Raw genomic sequence first — 20,094 nt, 5'->3', positions numbered from 1 at the left:
ATGTGAAAATTATAGAACCAGTCCAGAAGATCCAACATCATATTCATTCAATAAATGTTATCAAGCTAGACATTGTTCCAGGCACTCAATAATAGGAGTTCGAAGAAGAACAAAGGAAATAAAGGTGAGGAAATCACCAATGATAACATCAAGAAAACTTCCTTGACCTGAAACCCACCAACAGATCATACAATGGATGGAAATAACCCACCATCTTGAAAAGATCCCACAAGCTTCCAGAAGGAAAAAAAGAAAAAGAAAAAAAAAAGTCACTGCAAAGGATCAGGAATCAGAGAGTTTTAGTCTTCTCAACAATAACCATGATGTGAGAAGAAAATAAGAAATGCCTTCAATTTTGAAGGAAAATAATATCCAACCTAGAAGTCTATACCCAGACCATCAGTCAAGTGTGAGTGTGGAAATAAAGATATTTTCATACATGGAGGGTCTCAAAAAATTAAATTTCTATACATGATTTCTCCCAAAGCTAATGAAGATATGTTCCAACTAATTAAAGGAGTAAACCAAGGAAGAGGACTATCAGGGACCCAGGAAACAGGGTATCTATCCAACCCAAGATAGAAGTGATGCTAATCCTCAGGAAGATGGGTAGGAGCAAGCCTGGTGTAATGGCTGCCCACCAGGTAGAGAGAGCAACTAGACCAGCCTGGACAGATTGGAGGCTAAAAGAGAGACTTCTCCAAAAAGATGAAACTGAAAGCCCATCTGATGCCATAAATATTAGAGGAGAGAGAGACAAATGTTGTGGAGTTTGGCTTTGAAGTAGAGATAAATACATAGAAAACTAACCAATACGAAGGCAATCAATAACTCCAGACAAAAATACATAAAGTTGTTTAATTCATATTATAAACAAGCATCCTTTTGGCAGTCTATTTAATGCCACATTTTTTGGTGTCTTTGTGCTTTTTGTTGTTGATTTTGCTGTTTAAAATGGGCCCCAGGCATAATGCTGAAATGCTGTCTAGTGTTCCTAAGTACAAGAAGGCTGTGATGTGCCTTACGGAGAAGATACACATATTAGATAAGTTTTGTTCAGGCATGGGTTATAATGTTGCTGGCAGTGAGTTCAACAGTAATGAATCAACAATATATATTAAATGATGTGTCTCTAAACAGAATACACACGAAACAAGATTATGTATTGACTGGTTGATGAAAATGTGATCAGAGGCTTGCAAGAACCTAACCCTGTATTTTCCCTAGGAACAATGGTTCAGTATTTGCTAATTCAATGTTCGCAGCAACTTTGTAGAACAAAACTATCACAGGGAATTCCCTGGTGGTCCAGTGGTTAGGACTCCGTGCTTTCACCGCCGAGGGTGCGGGTTCAATCTCTGGTGGGGGAACTAAGATCCCGCAAGCCTTGCAGCATTTCCAAAAAAAAAAAGAAGAAGAAGAAGAAAACTACCACAAATAATGAGAATCAACTGTAATAATATTGGGACAATGAAGAGATGGAAACATGTGTGTCTGTGCATGTATGAGGGTGGGTATGTATACACCATGCACAGGGACAGGAAGACAGTGAGGACAGGGGGATAAAGGGATGCCAAATCCTCATCTTCCATGGTGTGAGATGACAGATCTAGTCTCAAAGTGAAAAAATGCAGATTTGTCACATAAGCCATTTAGAGACGTGGAGGTGAAGTCCAAAAGATTCAAAGGAGAGGTAAGAATCATTCCTGGAAGGGAAGGGAGAATGTGGGTAGAGGGTGGGGCTAGCAGCTGCCACTTGAGGTAGAAGGCTAGAGTCTTTCATCTCGAAGCCTGCATGACTTTAATAAAAGCAAAAATTTCAAGTGAAAGTGGAGAGAAGAAAGAAAGCAGGAGGTGAAGAATATGATGGAGAATGTGTGGCCATTTGTGAGCACCAAGAACAAGAAGAGGTCTACATATATTTCTTGGGAAAGAGACACAAGATGCCTCTGAGGAGAGGAACTGCAGGGCTGGGGGCAGTGGAGAGAGGGCAGCATTCACAGCAAACCTCTCTCTAACATTTGAATTTTGTACCTGTGTTATGTATTAACTGTTGCAAAAAAAATAACTGAAAATGTAAAATGTTAAAAGTTAGCTGTTTATACATCCACCTCCCTGGTCGGATCCTGATATCTCAACCATTCAACGAATAGAGTTGCTACGGTGAGCAGCCTCAGCGTTTACTGAGCTAACCTTACGGCCACCCTCCAAAGTAGGGTTCTAAAATCCCCATGTCAGATGGTGGATGAGCTGGGAGCTCAGGGAGATGAATTACACACCCAAGGTCACACAGCAAGTAGAGGACAGAACGACACAGACCAGGCCCCCGGCAGGGTCCCTCGGTTCCTCCTCAGGCCTGCTCCCAAACAGTCACCACGTACCACGTGACAGAACAAGTGCCCGTGCTGCACACAACAGGTGCTCAATTCATGTTTTCTTAAAGAAGAGAGGATGCACAAGGTGTACTCTTAGAGATGAAGGAACTAAGGCTCAGAGGGTGATGTTTCATGGGCTAGCAAGGCGCAGAGTGAGGGCCACAGCTAGACGCTCCGGCTCTAGCCACCAAGCACCTGACCTCTGAGGTGCCCACTGCTGGGTGAAGGCGATCAGCACCCACAAGTCTGGGTGCCTACTAGGTGCCCAGCTCTCCTCTAAGAGCTTCAGCAGAGCACCCCAAGAACCCCATGAAGGGGTGCTAGTGTTACAGCCATGGGGAGAGGGCTATCAGCAGGGGTAGGAAGCACAGGAAGCCGCTCCCGCAGGGGTGCTCCCTGTCCACAGACAGCACAGCAGAGAAACTCGACTGAGGCTGCAGTGGCTCGCGCTCAGGTCACTCAAGCATTCACAGTGGGGCCCAGTCTTCACGGCCTGTCCCTCCCGCCCTCGCCCCCAGCCTCTCTGGAGCACACCCACACGGGCGGGCAGTGGACTTCAGCACTGGGCTCCGGCCACATGTCTGGGCCACATGTCTGGGCCACCCCCACCCAGGGGACAAAGAGGCCACTGTCCACCTTTGGGCCCTTCCTGAGGCCTCTTCTTGACCCTCTGCTCCTTCTGCCCCTTCCTGCTTTCACCCTGAGCTCTAGGACACCGGGGCAGGGAGAAAGAAGCACAGATGAATGTGATCAGATTTCATGAGGAAAACAGAAGACGAGTTAGAAGAACGGAGGCTGGGTGCTTAAATATTTCTGAACCTAGGTTCTAAATGCAGCCGGCCCGCACCACCACCCCAGCACAACACAGCAGCTAAGAACACGTACTCTGGAGTCCTGCCGCTCCTCAGCTCTGTGTTCTTGGGCAAATGACCTCCCCTCTCGGTGCTTTGGTTCACCAACCACAAAATGGGATTAGTAAGCATGCCTTCCTTACAGGACTATGAGAACACTAGAACAAAACCTGGTACAGAGGTGGGTGGGTGTTACATAAGCTGCATTAGTTAGCTATTGCTGTGTAACAAATTGCAGCCAAAATTACTAGCTGAAAAGAGCAAACACTGATTATCTCACAGTTTCTGTGGGTCACAAATCCAGAAGCAGCTTAGCTGGGTGGTTCTGGCTCAGGGTGTCTTGTGAGGCTGTAATCAAGGTGTCAGCAGAGGCTGTGATCATCTCAAGGTTTCACTGGGAGAGAATCCATTTCCAAGTTCACTCATGTGAGACTCTCCACAGAGCTGCCTTACATGACAGCTGGCTTCCCCCAGAGGGAGTGACCCATGAGAGAGAACCCAAGATGGAGGCCACAGTCTTTTTTATTACCTAATCTCAGAAGTAATATCCCATTGCTTTTGCTGTATTCTGTTCATTAGAAGTGAGTCACTAGGTCCAGCCCACACTCAAAGGGAAGGGATCATACAAAGGTGGGAAGACTGGGAGGTGGGCCCATCTTCCAGGCTGCCTCCTACAGAAAGTGTGTCAAGCTCTGTGTTGGGGACTCGGAGTGGACCTAGCTTCTGTCCTGTCCCAGGGGAGACAGAGCAGGTCACAGATATCCCCTTCCTTGGGCATGAAGGAGTGAAGACCTGCCATCCAAAAAAGGAAGGAGTGAAGACCTGTCATCCAAAAAATACATCCTGTGCTCCTGTTGTGTGCCGCCCTGACGGAAGACCAGGGCCACAGGAGCACAAAGTCCAACACGGTCTCCATCTGTGCTGGCCCCCCAACAGGGCCCACAGTTTAGTGGGGGGAAAGAGACCCCAAAATTAAAAAGCAAGAAAGCAGACACATATGATAATTACAAGTGACTGATGCCACTAGCGGTTACAAGTCAAGCTCCGGAGCCACACTGCCTGGGTTCAAATCCTGCCCCCACTACTGGCCAGCTGTGTGACCTTGGGCAAGTGACAAAACTATGCTGTGCCTCAGTTTGCTCATCTGTAAGATGGGACAAGAGAGTACCGACCTCTCAGGGTGGTTGGGAGGACTTGAAGAAGTCATGCTTAGCATAGTGCCTCACACAGAGGAAGCCCTGTGTAAATCTTGGCCATTCTACCAGAGAGCAACAAGGTGGGAGGGTCTACAGCGACATAGGGTCAGGGGAGAGCTGTCTGACAAGGTGACATTTAAGCCATGGCATGATGAAAATGAAGAGCAGGGGAAGAGTGATCTGGGCAGAGGGTATAGCAAATGCAAAGGCCCTGGAGCTGGAATAAATACGAGTGTGTTTAGGAACAGCAAGGAGGCCAGTGTAGCTGGAAGAGTGACAAAGGAAAGGACAGGAGGTTGGGAACATGGTCAGAAACCTCATGTGGTCTAGATTCTAAGAGCAACAAGGAGCCATGGGAGGGTGCTGAGCAGGAAAGTTCAGCAAAGGGTCCCCTGAGGGAGGCAACATCATAAGGCGTTGCCAGGCAAAAGGAGGGCCAGTGTATTTCAGACAGAGGAAAGCAGCCTGAGCCTGACAAGGCAAGTTGATCTGGGGGCCAGATGAACCTATGGAGAGGTGGGGAGTGGCAAGTGGGCAGGGAATAGATTGTCAGGCCCTCAAGTACCCAGCTGGAGGCTGAGTCTTTTCTACTGCAGAGGATGGAGGTTGTGGAGGGTGTCTGAACAGAGAACACAGTCCAATCTGCATGTCAGAAAACCAAGGGCAGGGGCAGGGGCCAGGGCGTGGAAAAGAAAGGTCAGGTTCTAGAAGGTTCAGAACCAGTCAATTTGCAGTGGAGGTTTTTCCAGCTGCACACCATCCCTGCTGCTCACAGAGCCTCAGTTTCTTCACCCTTACAATGGGTTAGTCCTCCCACCTCCCCATGGGCACCAAGACTGGCAGACCCATAGCAAGTGCTCAGGGACTTCCACATGGAGGCTGTTCCTGAGATTTGCTCCGGTGGTAATGCCCAGAAGCACTTGTTTCACCCCAGGAGGACTCCCAACAGCTTCTCTGAGGAAGCCCCTAGAGATACCCCAGAGACCTTCCAAGGATGCCTGCAAACACCACCAGAATCCCCTCCCCAGAGATTCTCAGTCACCAGAGACCCCTAAGCAAATCTTGGAATACACAGCAACCTCTCCACAGACTCTGAACCCCCAAAGTCACGCACAGACCTCAAACTCTCAAAGAGCACCCCGACCACAGAGAGACATGTAAATGGCCCTGAGGAGACAAACACCCTTCAAAGGCTCTAAAAGCCCTTTACACATGCCCCAGGAAGCCCTTTCATTCTCCCTGAGAAAGTCCCCCTGAGAACTCCTAGGGACCTGCCGGAGTCCCTGAAGACGCCCCAGATCCCTCCCACAGTCACCAAAGCCCCACAGAGACCCCCCCAAACACACACGGCCTCCCAAGCAGCCTCAGCTCTCTGGAAGTCCTACTCGCTGCCCTAGTACCCCCAAGTTGCTGTCCAGAACCCTGAGGTCACCCACGCAGGCTCAAGGACATTGAAATCTACCCATCTCCCTCCAGGGAATCCCTCAAGATGTCCCCTGCTGGTGCCCTCAGAGTCCTCCAACCCACTCTTTTCAGGTCCAAGCCCAGCCCCTAGCCCTGCCCTCACCCAAACCCCGCCCCCAGTCTCCAAAACCTCCCCCCTCCAAGCCCTCAAGGTCCCCCACGCTGCCCTTTCAGCCCCCTCTGTTCGCCTCCCTGGGCGCTCAGCCCGCCCCCGACCCCAGCCCTTGTATCAGGCCCGAGCTGCACTCACAAGAGGTCCCGCCTCGCGGTTTTGCAGACGATGCGCAGGAAACGCCAGCCGCCGCCGCCTACGTACACGCCGAGCGCCACCGCTGTGCTCCAGGTCCACGGCAGTCCGATCAACCACAGCAGCACCAGTGAGGCCACGGAGGCCGAACCCGCACCTGGAGCCCGCATCCTGGGGAGGCGGAGAGCTGTGAGGCCACGGCCCGCCCGGGCCCTGCCCCACGGCCAACCCAACCCCGCCCAGATGTCGCGCTCCGCTCCCGCTTGGAGCCGGCCCCCCCCCATACCTGGGATTGGGCATGTCTCAGACAGGCTCCGCCCCATCCCAAAGTGGGCACAGGCCTCCTTGCTCCTAGCCCGGCCCAGGCTTTTCTGCCAATCATTAGTGTATCTCCACGCCCCCAGGCATAGCTCTTCCATTCCGTCAGTCACTGGCAAGCCCCATCCCATGCCTCGACTTAGCAGCTGTACGCTGGACCCAAGCTCCATCCTAACGACTTGGCCCCCAAGCCTAGAGTCCACCTTGGCCCCACCACAGACCCAGGTCCTGGGCTTTCCCCCAGGTCCCACCTCTATCCGCCCCACCTCCACTGGCTTGACCCCGCCCCCAGGTTAGGTCTCCGGCCCCGCCCGTAAGCACAGGCCCCATTCCAGAGCCCCGCCCGCCCTGGACCAGGTTCTGCCCCTAGGTTAGGCCTATGGTCCCGTCCACAAGCACACGCCGCACCCACTCTGGGCCGCAGTAGCTCAAGCCCCGCCCCCAGTCCTCGGCCTAGCCCGTATTCCCAGGCCCAAGTTCCACCCCGGTCACCGGCCCCGCCCTCAGGCTTTGGCCCAGTCACCACCCTCCGCCTCACTCCTAGCACCCTAGGCCCCGCCCCACCTGCCCTCCCAGGCCGGCTCTCTTCCGACCTGTCTGGCTTAGACTGCTCTGCCGCACAGCCGCAGAGCCGACGCCCGCCCCCTTCCGGAGGCCACGACCATAGAGAGGCCACCCTGGCCAGAGTGACGACGGCCAGCGAGACCCAGGGGCTAGAACGACTGGCGAGGAAGGCGGCTGTCTCCATGACAACCAAACTTCGCCGGCCTCCCAGCTCCCCCGTCCTATCCCTGCCGGCGATTAGGAAACACGTGCGTCCCTCAGCCAAGAGAGGTTTGGCTCCCGGGCGCTCCCGGCCCAAGCCTTCGATGGAAACCAGAATTCCTACCCCGGGGGACTAGCAACTCTCAGTTCACATTCAGGGCCTACCTGTACTGGGTTCTTGCCCCAGTTTATTCTAAATCCAATCCCCAAAGCCTCTTCGGACTCCAGGGACCTGGGGAGTACTAAACTCACAGCCTAGGGGCTCCCAAATATCCAACCCCTACCTCAGTCTTAAAGATATATTCCAATGGACTTCCCTGGTGGCACAGTGGTTAAGTATCTGCTTGCCAGTTCAGTCGACACGGGTTCGAGCCCTGGTCCGGGAAGATCCCACATGCCGCGGAGCTGCTGAGCTCCTGCACCACAACTACTGAGCCTGCGCTCTGGAGCCCGTGAGCCACGGCTGCTGAGCCCACGTGACACAACTATTGAGGCCTGTGCGCCTAGAGCCCGTGCTCCTCAGCAAGAGAAGCCACCGCAATGAGAAGCCCACGCACCACAGCAAGGAGTGGCCCCCAGCTCCCAGCAACTAGGGGAAGCCCGCGCTTAGCAACAGAGACCGAACGCAGCCAAAAATAAAATATATAAATAATTTTTTTTAAAAAAAGATATATTCCAAGGACCCAACTAATCCCAAATCCATATCCCGAATTCTTGTCAGTTAAGTCTCACCGCAGCAGCCCAGGGAGGGCAAAATCCACACACCAGTTCCCCACCCTTCCACAGGAACTCCACAGTCCCTTATTTGCATCCCAAGGTCCTAAATGCTAACCTAGAGACCCTAAAGCCCTCCCCCTGATCAGGTGCGGGCCAGTGCTGGCCTCGCTGCCCACCACCCTGTTCCCTGGCTGACCTGGAGCCGCTCACAGACCCTTAGGCTTTGGCTGCTCTGTCGAGGGTTACCAGAGCTTAGGCAGCGACAGTGAGTACAAGACAGAGGACTCCTCTCCGGGGCTTCTGCTTCTGCAGACTCCTGGGACCTGCTCTGACTGCATTGTGCCCATGTGGGCTTGTGCTTTGGCTCCTTCTCTCCAAACTCCCCTTTCCTCTGCCCCTCTGCGCACCCCACCCTGCTTGTTTTCTGCGCAGCTTGGCCGACCTTCTCAGCACTCTCCTTGGGAGGTGGCCAGGGCCTGCTTCCAGCACCATTTAGGGGACAGGACCGGTCAGGCGCTCCCCTCCACACACACACACACACACACACACACACACACACACACGTGCGTGCGCGTATGCGCTAGCGCACCCATGCTGCCATTGGTCCCTGCGGGCCACATAGGGTGGATAAAAAGGGGACGAGGAGGCAGATCTGAAGGACAGGCCCAGAGCCAGTCACTGATCCCCTACTTTCTCAACTGGGGGTCAGTAGAGTCAGCAATGCCCAGTAACTACAGCAGCACTCTTATCCTGCCAGGTAGCACTATTGCAATCACCCCACTTTACAGGTAAAGAAACTGAGGCCTGGAACTGTCACACTAGCTGGAGTTGAGATTCATTCATTCACAAATGTGGGCAGACAGCTTGCTCCCCTTCCTCACCCTCCTCCTCCCCTTTCACTCTTCCTTAAACTTCTCCTCCCTCTTCTCCATCTTGCCCTGATTCCCCCTACTTCCCCCTTCCTCCCTCTCTCCCCCTCCCCCTTCTCCTTCCCCTCTTCAAGGCTCCCCTTTAGCCTTCTTCCACTTCCCCTTTGCTCACCTTCTCCCCCTCCTCCACCCACTCCTCCTTCCCCTTCCCCACTTCCTCCTCCCCACTACTCCTCTTCCCCTTCTTCCCCCATCCTCCTGCCTTCCCTCCTCCTCCCTTCTTCCTCTTTCTTCTTCCCCTCCCTTCCTCCCCTTCCCCCTTTCTTCTCTCTCTTCCTCCCTCCATCTTACCAAGTTTACTGAGCCCCGACTAAATAGTACACGTGGGGGCTTCCCTGGTGGCGCAGTGGTTGAGAGTCTGCCCGCAGATGCAGGGGACACGGGTTCGTGCCCCGGTCCGGGAAGATCCCACATGCCGCAGAGTGGCTGGGTCAGTGAGCCACGGCCGCTGGGCCTGCGCGTCCGGAGCCTGTGCTCCGCAACGGGAGAGGCCACAGCAGTGAGAGGCCCGCGTAACGGAAAAAAAAAAAAAAAAAATCGTACACGTGGGACTTCCCTGGTGGTCCAGTGGTTAAAACTCTGTACTTCCACTGTAGGAGACGCAAGTTCCATCCCTGGTCGGGGAACTAAGATCCCAAATGCCGTGCACGGAGATACTCTTCTCCTCAGTCAGCAATCCCCAAATCCCCAAAAAGGCTCTGCAAACCCAACTTTTTCTTAAGGTAGTGCCAGTACTCCGGCGGAGGGACCACTTCCGCGGCACTGACCCTGGCTGTTTTCAGTGATCAACGATCCCTTTTTACCCCTGTTTATCCTTTATTTATCCCTTTACATAGGGGCTTCCCCATACCCCCCAGGGACATCACACAACACATGGCAGCTTTCGCCCTGTTACCTTCCTAAGATCTGAAAAATTTCCATTTCCAAAAACGTAACTGTCCCCAGGGATTTCAGATGACTGGTTAAGGAACGATCCTATCCCTGTTTCACAGGAGGGAAAACTGAGGCCTGGACAGAGGGACAGAACTCAGCTTTCAGGGCCAAAGCAGGCTCTGAGCCTCTCCAGTTGGGTGGCCTTGGGCAGGTCACCTCTCGCCTCAGCACACTGTTCGCCCTCTGGGTGGTAACGCCCACCTCCCGCGCGCGCTGTGCAGAAAGGCTCACGAGGGGCTTCTGGTCTGGAGAGGGAGCAGGCACACAGTAGGTGGGGGGCACAGAATGATGGGTATCTCCCTTCCCCGGCTGACCACATGGGTCTGCAGGCCACAGCAAAGGGAGTTCTTGGAACTTTCTGGAAGAACAAGAGGAATGAAGCACACGTTGAAATAAAATAACCGGAAGATCAAAGCATGGGAATCGCACTATCAGAAGAACATGAGCGCCGTGTGGGAGGCAGCCATTTCTCTGCGCCAAATTCAAGTGCCCACTACAGTAGGGGTATTAGTTTATTGGGGCTGCCATAACAAAATACCACAAACTGAGTAGCTTAAAATAACAGAAATGTATTGTCTCTCAGTTCTTCCTGAAGCCAGGAGTCAGAAATCAAACTGTCAACAGCCTCATACCCTCTGAAAGTTCCAGGGACCCTTCCCTGCCTCTTCCAACTTCCGGTGGCTCCAGGCGTTCTTTGACTTCCGGCCATATCACTCCTATCTCTGCCTCTATCTTCACATGGCCTTCTCCCTGTGTGTCTGTGTCCTCTCCTCTTCTGCCTCTTATAAGGACACTTGTCATTGGATTTAGGACCTACCTAGATAATCCAGGATCATCTCATCTTGAGATCCTTAATTTAATTACATCTGCAAAGACTCTTTTCCAAATAAGGTCACAGTCACAGGTTCTGGGGGTTAGGGCTTGGATATATCTCTTTAAGGGCCACCAGTCAACCCAATATAAGCAGGGTGATCAGTTAGAGCGGTGATTCTCAACTAGGGGGCAATCCTGCTCCTTTGGACACTTGGTGACACCTGGAGACATTTTTTTTTTTTTTTTTGCGATACGCGGGCCTCTCACTGTTGTGGCCTCTCCCGTTGCGAGCACAGGCTCCGGACGTGCAGGCTCAGCAGCCATGGCTCACGGGCCCAGCCGCTCCGCGGCATGTGGTATCTTCCCGGACCGGGGCACGAACCCGTGTCCCCTGCATCGGCAGGCGGACTCTCAACCACTGCGCCACCAGAGAAGACATTTTTAATTGTTACAACGTGGGACCGGGTGTGGTGAGGATGGGGTGTTATGGCATCTAGTGAGTAGAGGCTAGGGATGCTGCTAAATGTCCTGCAATGTTCAGGACAGCCCCACACCGCAGAGAATGACCTGCCCCCAACTGCATGGGGGCTACAGTTTGGAAATTCTGGGATAGTTGAAAGGCCCAGTTAAGTTGGAAGGGACTCTGCAGCCTGACAGGCGTCATTTGCTGGGTGACTTCTCCCAGGCTCTGTGCTTCACCTGCAAAAGGGAGTAAAACCATACAGGCCTTGTAGGGCTGTTCTGAACACACAAGCCTGACACCTATGTTGACCTGAAAAATAAAGTTATTCTACCAGCAAAGATGGGTTTATGGGGAAATAGCATGGAATTACAATTCAGGACAAGCAACCTACAGTGAAAACCATAGACAAGTCCAACAACGACAACGACAACAAAAAGGAGAGGAACATTATTTTATAAAGAAAAAGCAGGGGGGCTTCCCTGGTGGCGCAGTGGTTAAGAATCCACCTGCCAATGCAGGGGACATGGGTTCGAGCCCTGGTCCGGGAATATCTCACATGCCGCGGAGCAACGAAGCCCGTGTGCCACAACTACTGAGCCTGCAGTCTAGAGCCCACGAGCCACAACTACTGAGCCCGTGTGCCTACAGCCTGTGCTCCACAACAAGAGAAGCCCACCCAACGCAACGAAGAGTAGCCCCCACTCGCCGCAACTAGAGAAAGCCCGCACACAACAACGAAGACCCAACGCAGCCAAAAATAAATTAAAATTAAAATTAAAAAAAAAATTTACTTAAGAAAAAGGAGGAAGTTGAGAGGCACTGTTTGGAAGGAAAATCCACTGGAGAAAACTGAGTGTTCAGGGTGATGACAGTTTCTCATTGGCTGAGTTCCTGGGGTAGTTGATTTCTTGTAGGAGATGCAATGTACCTCCTTTCTTTTGGTGCCTGTAATTGGTGATTCCTTCCTATTGATGATTCTTCTGTTGGGGCCTGTAATTGACAGTTCTTCCTGTAATTGACCTTGAGTAATACTGCATGAGAGCTCCCCCTCTGGCCTCCCAACTCCATTTTTGTGAGGTTTCCCTTTATTTTCATACCTTGTAAATATCTTAGAAGAGTTCTCCATTGTTGAGATAATTTTGCTCTCAGTAATCTCTTGAATTCACAATAAGTTGGGACTTCCCATGGTTCTGGTGGAGAGAGGAAAATCTAACCAGGAAATTTTAAAGGGAATTGAAACCGCACACCTCAGATGGGACTCCAACCCACAATCTCTGGCAGATGGGACTTGAACCCACGATCTCCCAGCTGAAACTTCACGCCTGGTCTCAGGGCTTACTGAAGTTCCAGTTCTTGTGTCTTGGTGCAGAGAGAATTCAACGAGAGGCAAAGTGATAGGTAAGAAGTGGGGTGGGGTTTTTTTTGGCTGTGCCAGTCTTAGCTGCGGCATGAGAACACGGACTTCTTAGTTGTGGCATCCATGTGGGATCTAGTTCCCCGACCAGGGATCGAACCCAGGCCCCCTGCATTGGGAGTAGCAGAGTCTTACCCACTCCGCACCACCAGGGAAATGCCAAGAAGTGGATTTAATACTATAGGACTCTTGTGAAGGATACAAGCCGGCAGGCAAGGGAGCTCTGCTGTCCTGAGAACAAAGGTGGCTACATTTTCATAATCAAAGAAAAAGTAGGTAGGGAAGAATACCCCCTTCTTCCTCATTCTTGGGTAGATGTCAAGGCTTACCTCATTAGCTCCTCCTTTAAGCTTGTATGGTCTAATTGGGACTGTCATAGCGCTACTTAAATCATATGTATTGGGTTGGCCAAAAAGTTCGTTCGGGTCTTTCCATAGCCTCTTACAGAAAAATCAGAACGAACTTTATGGCCAACCCAATATATTAGTAAAAATGTGGTAACATATACTAAAATATGCTAATTTATCTCAGATTTCAGTATAATGTCACCTTTCCCCTAGTTTCTTTCACCTTTCCCCCATATTCCTCTGTAAGCTACAGGCCGGAATGCAGTTTTTCAGGGCAGGTTATCTTACAGACCTCACAATGCCAAATGCAGGTCTTGTATCCATTTTTTCCGTGGTAGTGGCCTAAGTAAGTGTTTAGTTTCAAATGTTCTGATTTAGCTGCCAGATGACCTGGGCATTTCCTGGTTGGTGTCTAGTTTACGGGTGACCTCCTGAAGTCCTTCTCTATCTTCCCCTAGTGGGATTTCTAGCTGTGTAAGTATCTTACTCTATCCCTATCAGAATGAAAGGTGGACCCATCAGGGATGGGCCCAGTCACAAAGCCTTGACAAGGTAGGTTAAACTCTTGAGAATGAGGATTTTGTGGTTTTCTTTTTTATTGTTTAAAGCCAATACTAAGTTTCTTTCCATCTCTCACATCTCCCCAGGTCCAGAAAAGTCCTCAAGACCTGGTGTTCTGGGTACCTATTGCTGTATAACAAATCACCCCCAAACTGAGTGGCTTCATCCAAGGCTAAGCAGCTATTTCTCAGGATCCCATGGGTCGCCTGTGAGACAGGCTGGGACCTGGGACCTGGGACCCTTTGCTGCAGTGCTTGCACCTGGACAAAATCTCCTCAAGCAACAAAATATGAATACAAAGAAACTATAAGGGACTAAAAAGAACTGCTTGCACGCACGGTTAGGGCAAACTATGGACAAGATACAAAAAGACCAAACAACCCCAACTGCCACTTCTGAAGAGCTGGGAGCAAAAGCGGGGTACTGCGCATGCCCCCTGCACACAACACCACCAAAGGGGTGGGCAAACCACCAAAGCCGCCCCTCCGACCCAACCCCTGGACACACCCCTCCCCTCACCCCATATAAGGAACCAGCTCGCCCCCACTTCAGCAAGCAAGCCAGCGAGGGAAACTGTTATGGTTCTGCAAGTAGGGACCTGCAGCAGGGGCCCCAGTAAAGCCTCCTCTGAACTTCTTGTCTGGCCTCTGATCAATTTCTGTTGATTAAGGAGGCCAAGAACCCTGGTCAGTAACACCTGGGCGTCCCTCTGCTGGTCTCCCCTGGCACAGTCACTGTGCTACATTCTGTCAGTGGCTGGGCTGGAAGATCACACGTGTGGCAGTTGGCTGGGCATCTAGCTCTCTTCCATGTGGCCTCTCGACCAATAGGCTAGAACAGGTCGTAGGCCAAATCCTGCTCACTGCGGGCTAAGAATGGTTTTTACATTTTTCAACGGTTGAAAACAAAATCGAAAGATTGATGTCTCACGATGTATGAAAATCCTATGAAATTCAAATTTCAGTGTCTGTACATAGAGTTTTATTGGAGCCCAGACACATAAATTAATTTACATAGTGTCTAGAGATGGTTTTGCACAATAAGAGAATTCAAAGTTGTAGCAGAGACTCTATGGCCTAAAATGTCAAAAATATTTACTCCCTGGCCCTTTATATAAAAAGTTTGCCAACCTCTGGGCTAGATCAGCTTCCTTACATGGGGCGTCTGGAGGCCACATTCCAAAAGAGTGAAAGTGGGAGGTGAGAATAAGGCTTATCGTGCGAACTCACACCTTCCACCACATTCTATCGGTCAAAGCAAGTTAGGAGCCAACTGGCTTCAAGGAGAGGAGAACTAGTTCCCAGCGCTTGGTGGGAGAGGGCCGCAAAATACTGTGACCATGATTTTCACCCTTACTCACCATGGAATCTTAAGGTGGGCTGTTCAGACAGAATTCAGGAGGGCGAAGGGAAGAAAAAAGAGTTTATTCTTATTAATTTCTAACTGGAATTTAGCCTGTTTTCTCATGTCCTATCAAAGCAGATATTGGCCAGCTCTGTGACTTTGTCACCCGTGTAAATCAAAGATAATTTCACAGGACATCCTGGTCATGGCAGGCAGACACCTTGAAATATCATTTATGCTCATCTCGACTTAGAAATCACTGTTATTAATTAGTCGAGCCCTGTGGTTTAGGATTACCGAATGCATTCATGAAGAGGCACGTATCTTTTTACATCACAATTTAACAAAATATTTTCACACCAGTATGTCAGCCTGTTTTTTTAATGCCTTAGCAGCTGTCTGCTGAGACAGGCCCATGAGCAGCTGACCCCCTGCCCTCAGAGGCAGCAAAGAATCAGGTCGAGGTTAGGCAGATTAGTGAGGTTCTAAACTGGCCTCCTAAAAATTCCTAATCCTGGGACAGCAGCCAGTCAGCAGGCTCGGGGTCACACAAGGTCCTTGCGCCCTGTCCCCAGCACCCAGCCAGGGTTGTCATGGCCTGCCTGTTCTCTGGCCGTGTCCTGATCCGAAACAACAGTGACCAGGATGAGTTGGACACGGAGGCTGAGCTTAGCCGCCGGCTGGAAAACCGACTGGTGCTGCTGTTCTTTGGTGCCGGCTCGTGCCCGAAGTGCCAGGCCTTTGCACCCATCCTCAGGGACTTCTTTGTGCGGCTCACGGATGAGTTCTACGTGTTGCGGGCAGCCCAGCTGGCTCTGGTGTACGTGTCCCAGGACTCGACAGAGGAGCAGCAGGACCTGTTCCTCAGGGACATGCCCAAGAAGTGGCTCTTCTTGCCCTTCGAGGATGACCTGAAGAGGTGAGGTAAGAGGAGAGGTCAGGGAGGGCTTCCTGGAGGAGGGGCTGTTTCTGCTGAAAGTGAAGTATTTGTTTACTGAGGTATCTTGTTCCATCTGAAGTTGATGAGCACCCTCTGTAGGCCAATCAGAACAGAGAACTGGGGGAGAGGGGCGGGGGAGGGGTACATATGCCCATTTCCATCCAGCTCCCTGGGGAGTTTACAACCTGGGAAGGGGGGAGCACAAACGTGAAACAAAGACTCAAACACTCAGATAAATACATAATAAAGAACTGCAGTAGTTCCCAAGGACAAAGGGAGGATGTCATGAGGAAATATCATGGGGAGACCTTGCTGAGATTTGGGGGTCAGGGGATGCTCCCCAGAGGAAATGGCTTTAAAGAGAGACACCCCACCACCACCACCAAGGACAAGGAGGATAGGAGGGTAAAGAGTGAGGAAAGGGAAGGGTTTCCAGGCAGAGGACATAACCCAGACAAAGGCTCGGAGGAATTCAGGGAAAGAACAGCCAATTCAGGGAACAGTCATACCAGGAGTAAGAAGGCAGCATGTGGAGCAGCGCCCCAAATCCCACCTAATGAGCGTGGATGTGATCCTCAGAGTAGCTGGGAGCCATGGAGGGCACTGGAGCTGAGAGAGAGAGATGGTTGAGTTCCAGCCGTCCAAGGAGCTGCCCAATAAACTGTGATCGTTTGTGGCTATTTGCAGACTTTCCCCTTTTCAACAGTGAGACTTTCATTCTTTTTATTTATTTATTTTATAAATTTATTTCTATTTTATTTCCTTATTTTTGGCTGTGTTGGGTTTTTGTGGCTGTGCACGGGTTTTCTCTAGCTGCGGCGAGCAGGGGGCTACTCTTCGTTTTAGTGCCCGGGCTTCTCATTCGGTGGCTTCTCTTGTTGCGGAGCACGGGCTCTAGGCACGTGGGCTTCAGTAGTCGTGGCTCACAGGCTCTAGAGCACAGGCTCAGTAGTCGTGGCGCACGGGCTTAGTTGCTCCGCGGCATATGGGATCTTCTCGGACCAGGGCTTGAACCCGTGTCCCCTGCATTGGTAGGTGGATTCTTAACCACTGCGCCACTAGGGAAATCCCTCATTCTTTTCAAACCCCAATTTTTTACTATGAAAAGTTTCCTGCAAGCCGTGTGGCATGGCCAAAGGAAAAATAAAAGAAAAATTTCAAAGATACCAAAAAGTTGGAAGGAGCACACAATGAAACCCTTGGGCATTTTTGCCATTTGCTTTATCTCCATGCACGTCGAGTTTGTGCTGAACCATTTCAAAGTGAGTTCCAGATTTTGTGCCATTCTACTGATGTCATCAATTTTGTTACAAAACTTAGAATTCTGTTTCTGGTCATGGAGACCTTCATCCCCACCCAACATTATCAGAGTTGGCACACTTGCTCACTCCCACAGCCTTCTGCAGCTGAGGAGGTTCTTTTCCCCAAATGGTGAACATTTCCCTCCCCTGGGGGAAGAAATGCCAGCTGTAAGGGGATCATAGCCAAACATTGACCTTGTTTGAGGCAGGGTCCTCTCCACAAAGCCTTCACCCAGGCAAGTATCCAGACAGAGTGAGCGAGTCCCCACCCCCTACCCCTCCCACACACAGGGTTGCCAGATAAAATACAGGACACCCAGTTGAATATAAATTTCATGTAAACAATGAAAAAATTTTGAGTATAACTGTGTCCCACGTGATGCAGGGACATACTTATAAAAAGTTATCTGTTGTTTACATGAAGTTCAAATTCATTCACACAAGGTGTCCTGTATTTCTAGTTGCTAAGTCTGGCAACCTACTCCTGTGGGATTTTGCAAGTATCAATACTATGTGTCTCTGTAAGGAGGCCTGGAAAAGGGCCACCCAAGAACCCCGTGGGTGGAAGTTAAGAATCATGGGTGATGGGACCAGTCTGGTAGCCTGCTTGACTCCATGATGACCATGTGGGGCTTTGGCCTAGATGGGAGATTTGGTCTGGGGGTCTCCTGTGGATGGCTTTTCACTGGCTCTCTCTCATACAGAAAACAAAATCAAAAACTCCTTACCATGGCCCTGCAGGGCCTTTATGATCAATGCTGCACTCCAATCTCCCTCTGACCTTCAGGCTTTTGCACCAGCTGTGCGCACTCTGCATGGGAAAACTTTCCCCAGTTCTCCCCTTCCTCTTCCTGCAGATTTCAGCTCCAGGGTCACCTCCTTAAAGAGGTCCTCTCTGACCATAAGTCCTTTACTCAGTTTAGTATCTCTTTATGGAATCTGTCAGTGTTTATTCATTCATCCCACACACATTTCCTGAGCATCTACTCTGTGCCCAGCACTGTTTCGGGCAATGGGGACACTCGTGAATAGGGACAGAAAGTAGCCCTAGTGAAGCTACTTTCTATTGTGGGAGAAAATGACAAACAGGAGAAATAAACTATGCAGTGTGTTGGATGCTGAGAGCCGCGCATCAGCAGAGAGAAAGAGAGGCGTTGAGATTTAAGGTTAGGTGTCTGCAGCATACAGGGTCTTAATCCGCAGATGTCTGGAGAGAGTGCTCCAGGCAGAGGACATGGCCAGTGCAAAGGCCCTGTGGTGGGAGCATGTCTGGGGTGTTGGAGCCAAAGCCCGGAGGCCAGTGTGGCCTGGCCTGTTCTGGTTCCTGGGCATCCCCAGAGGCCGGCATGGGACAGTGCACACAGAAGGCGCTCAGTAAGTACTGGGAGGAGGGATGTGGGGCTCCTCAGCATAGGGTCAAGGACGAGGGTCCGACCGGACTGACCCGCCCGCCCCGCAGGGACCTCGGGCGCCGGTTCTCCGTGGAGCGCCTGCCGGCGGTCGTGGTACTCAAGCCGAATGGGGATGTGCTCACGCTCGACGCGGCCGACGAGATCCGGCGCCTGGGCCCTGCCTGCTTCGCCAACTGGCAAGAGGCGTCTGAGGTGCTGGACCGCAGCTTCCTGCTGCCAGAGGACCTGGACGACCCCGCGCCGCGGAGCCTCACCGAACCACTGCGCCGCCGCAAGTACAGAGTGGACCCGGCTGCGCGGGGCGTACGAGGCCGGGGTAGAGGGGGCGACCCCGGGCAGGAGGGCGAGGCCGAGGGCGGGTCAGTGGGGCTGTTCTGACCCCTGGAGGGGTGGACCGGACTTGGGGGGGTCCATGATGAAACCCCCGAGGAGGGCGGGGGCGGGGCTGGGGCGGAAGTGGGCTGTTCTGATCCCTTTGGTGGGAGAGAACAGACAGGGGCGGGTCTATGAGGAGTCCTTCCCCCTCCCCTAGGGTGGGTGGGGCTAGGGGGTGGGGGCCTGCTCTGAACCCTCCGGTAGGACAGAACAGACAGACAGAGGCGAGTCTGTGATAAGCCCTCATCCCACCCCCACCCCCCGACCTCCCGGTAGTGGGCGGGACCGGGGGGCTGTTTTGAGGCCCCCTGGTGGAAGGCTGACGGTTAGAGCAAGCAGAATCTCTGATGAGCCCCAGCGGGACGGGAAGTGGGGTCGGGGTGAAGGGAGGGGACCTTTCTGAGTTCAGGCCAGGAGGAGGGAGGGGACGTAGCGTCAGGCCGGAGCCGCGGGCTGGGGAGGCGGTCTGTATTCTGAGCCCAGCCCGAAGAGCAGAGGAGCGGTGAGGGTGGAGCTGCTCTGAGCTCCCCGGATGCAGAGTAAAGGCCGAGAAGTGGGGAGCAGGAAGGGTCTTTTTTGCGGCCCACCCTCCACACCCTCAGGATTCAGCGGGGGCGAGGGGCTGTGTAATGAGATGGCGGGGGAGAAGCAGGGCGGGACCTGAGGTAGTTCGGACGCCCCACCCCCGCCACAGGTGGAGGGTGAGACCTAGCGCAGGGCCGATGACGGAGGTTTCTGTGTGAGGCCTCCCTCCCCCTCCCCCCCAGGACCTGGCAGGCCCAGGACCTGTCTTGGTTCTCCAGCGGCCGGGGTGGTGAAGCAGGGAGAGCTTTTCAAGGGCCTCTAGAAATATTTTTAAGACTTGGGGAGGAGGGGTGGTTACAAGTTCCAAAATGGGAAAATGCAAACCAAAATCAAATGATGGTGCTGAGAACCCTCGGCCCGCCGTGCATTAAATGGCGTTGTTCACATGCTTCATGCGCAAAACTACAGTAATCCTTTAACAACGGATTTGTAGTTTGCACGGGATGCAGTTCAATATTTGGTGTCGTGTGCGCTGGGTCCAGGACCTTCAGCGAGGGCTCAGAGTCTCCCTGTCCCTGGTGAACCCTGGGGATTCACGAGGAGACAGCAGAATATAGAAATCAAAAACCCTAGTCTGGAGCCCCTTCCCGGCTGTGTGACTGTAGGACAGTCACCTCCCCTTTCTACGCCTCCTTTCTTTCCTCTGGAAAATGACAGTAAGGCAAGGTCCTACCTGGCAGGTCAGCCAAGGACCCAGAGCCGGAGCTCGCTCCGCGCATGAACCTCTTCATTTTGCCTCTGGCG

General features: G+C 52.1%; 2 protein-coding genes across 3 annotated transcripts in view; one reads left to right on the top strand and one right to left on the bottom strand.

The window, feature by feature from the left end:
• The window catches only part of SLC27A1 (solute carrier family 27 member 1), a 31,233-nt gene extending 22,884 nt beyond the window's left edge, over positions 1-8,349 (bottom strand). Inside the window, exons 1-2 of one of the 2 annotated variants that reach the window (XM_082652267.1) lie at positions 8,130-8,349; positions 6,137-6,304 (exon numbers count right to left, since the gene is read on the bottom strand). In XM_082652267.1, the coding sequence (XP_082508393.1) occupies positions 6,137-6,303 (167 nt within the window). In that variant the 5' untranslated portion in view covers position 6,304; positions 8,130-8,349. Of the gene's footprint in view, positions 1-6,136; positions 6,305-7,015; positions 7,041-8,129 lie in introns of those variants that run through there. The other variant, XM_082652268.1, reaches the window with a different exon arrangement.
• Positions 8,350-15,330: 6,981 nt separating this feature from the next.
• NXNL1 (nucleoredoxin like 1) lies at positions 15,331-18,768 on the top strand (the record flags this gene model as incomplete). Its single annotated transcript, XM_082650380.1, has 2 exons — positions 15,331-15,656; positions 18,438-18,768. The coding sequence occupies 2 exons, from the start codon at positions 15,331-15,333 to the stop codon at positions 18,766-18,768; spliced, it is 657 nt and encodes a 218-aa protein (XP_082506506.1).
• Between the last annotated feature and the right edge of the window lie 1,326 nt (positions 18,769-20,094).

The sequence above is a fragment of the Grampus griseus genome (genome assembly GCF_964374135.1).
Source record: "Grampus griseus genome assembly, chromosome: 3".
NCBI classification, from domain to species: domain Eukaryota; kingdom Metazoa; phylum Chordata; class Mammalia; order Artiodactyla; family Delphinidae; genus Grampus; species Grampus griseus.
This window is presented reverse-complemented; position numbering and strand designations above follow the sequence as displayed.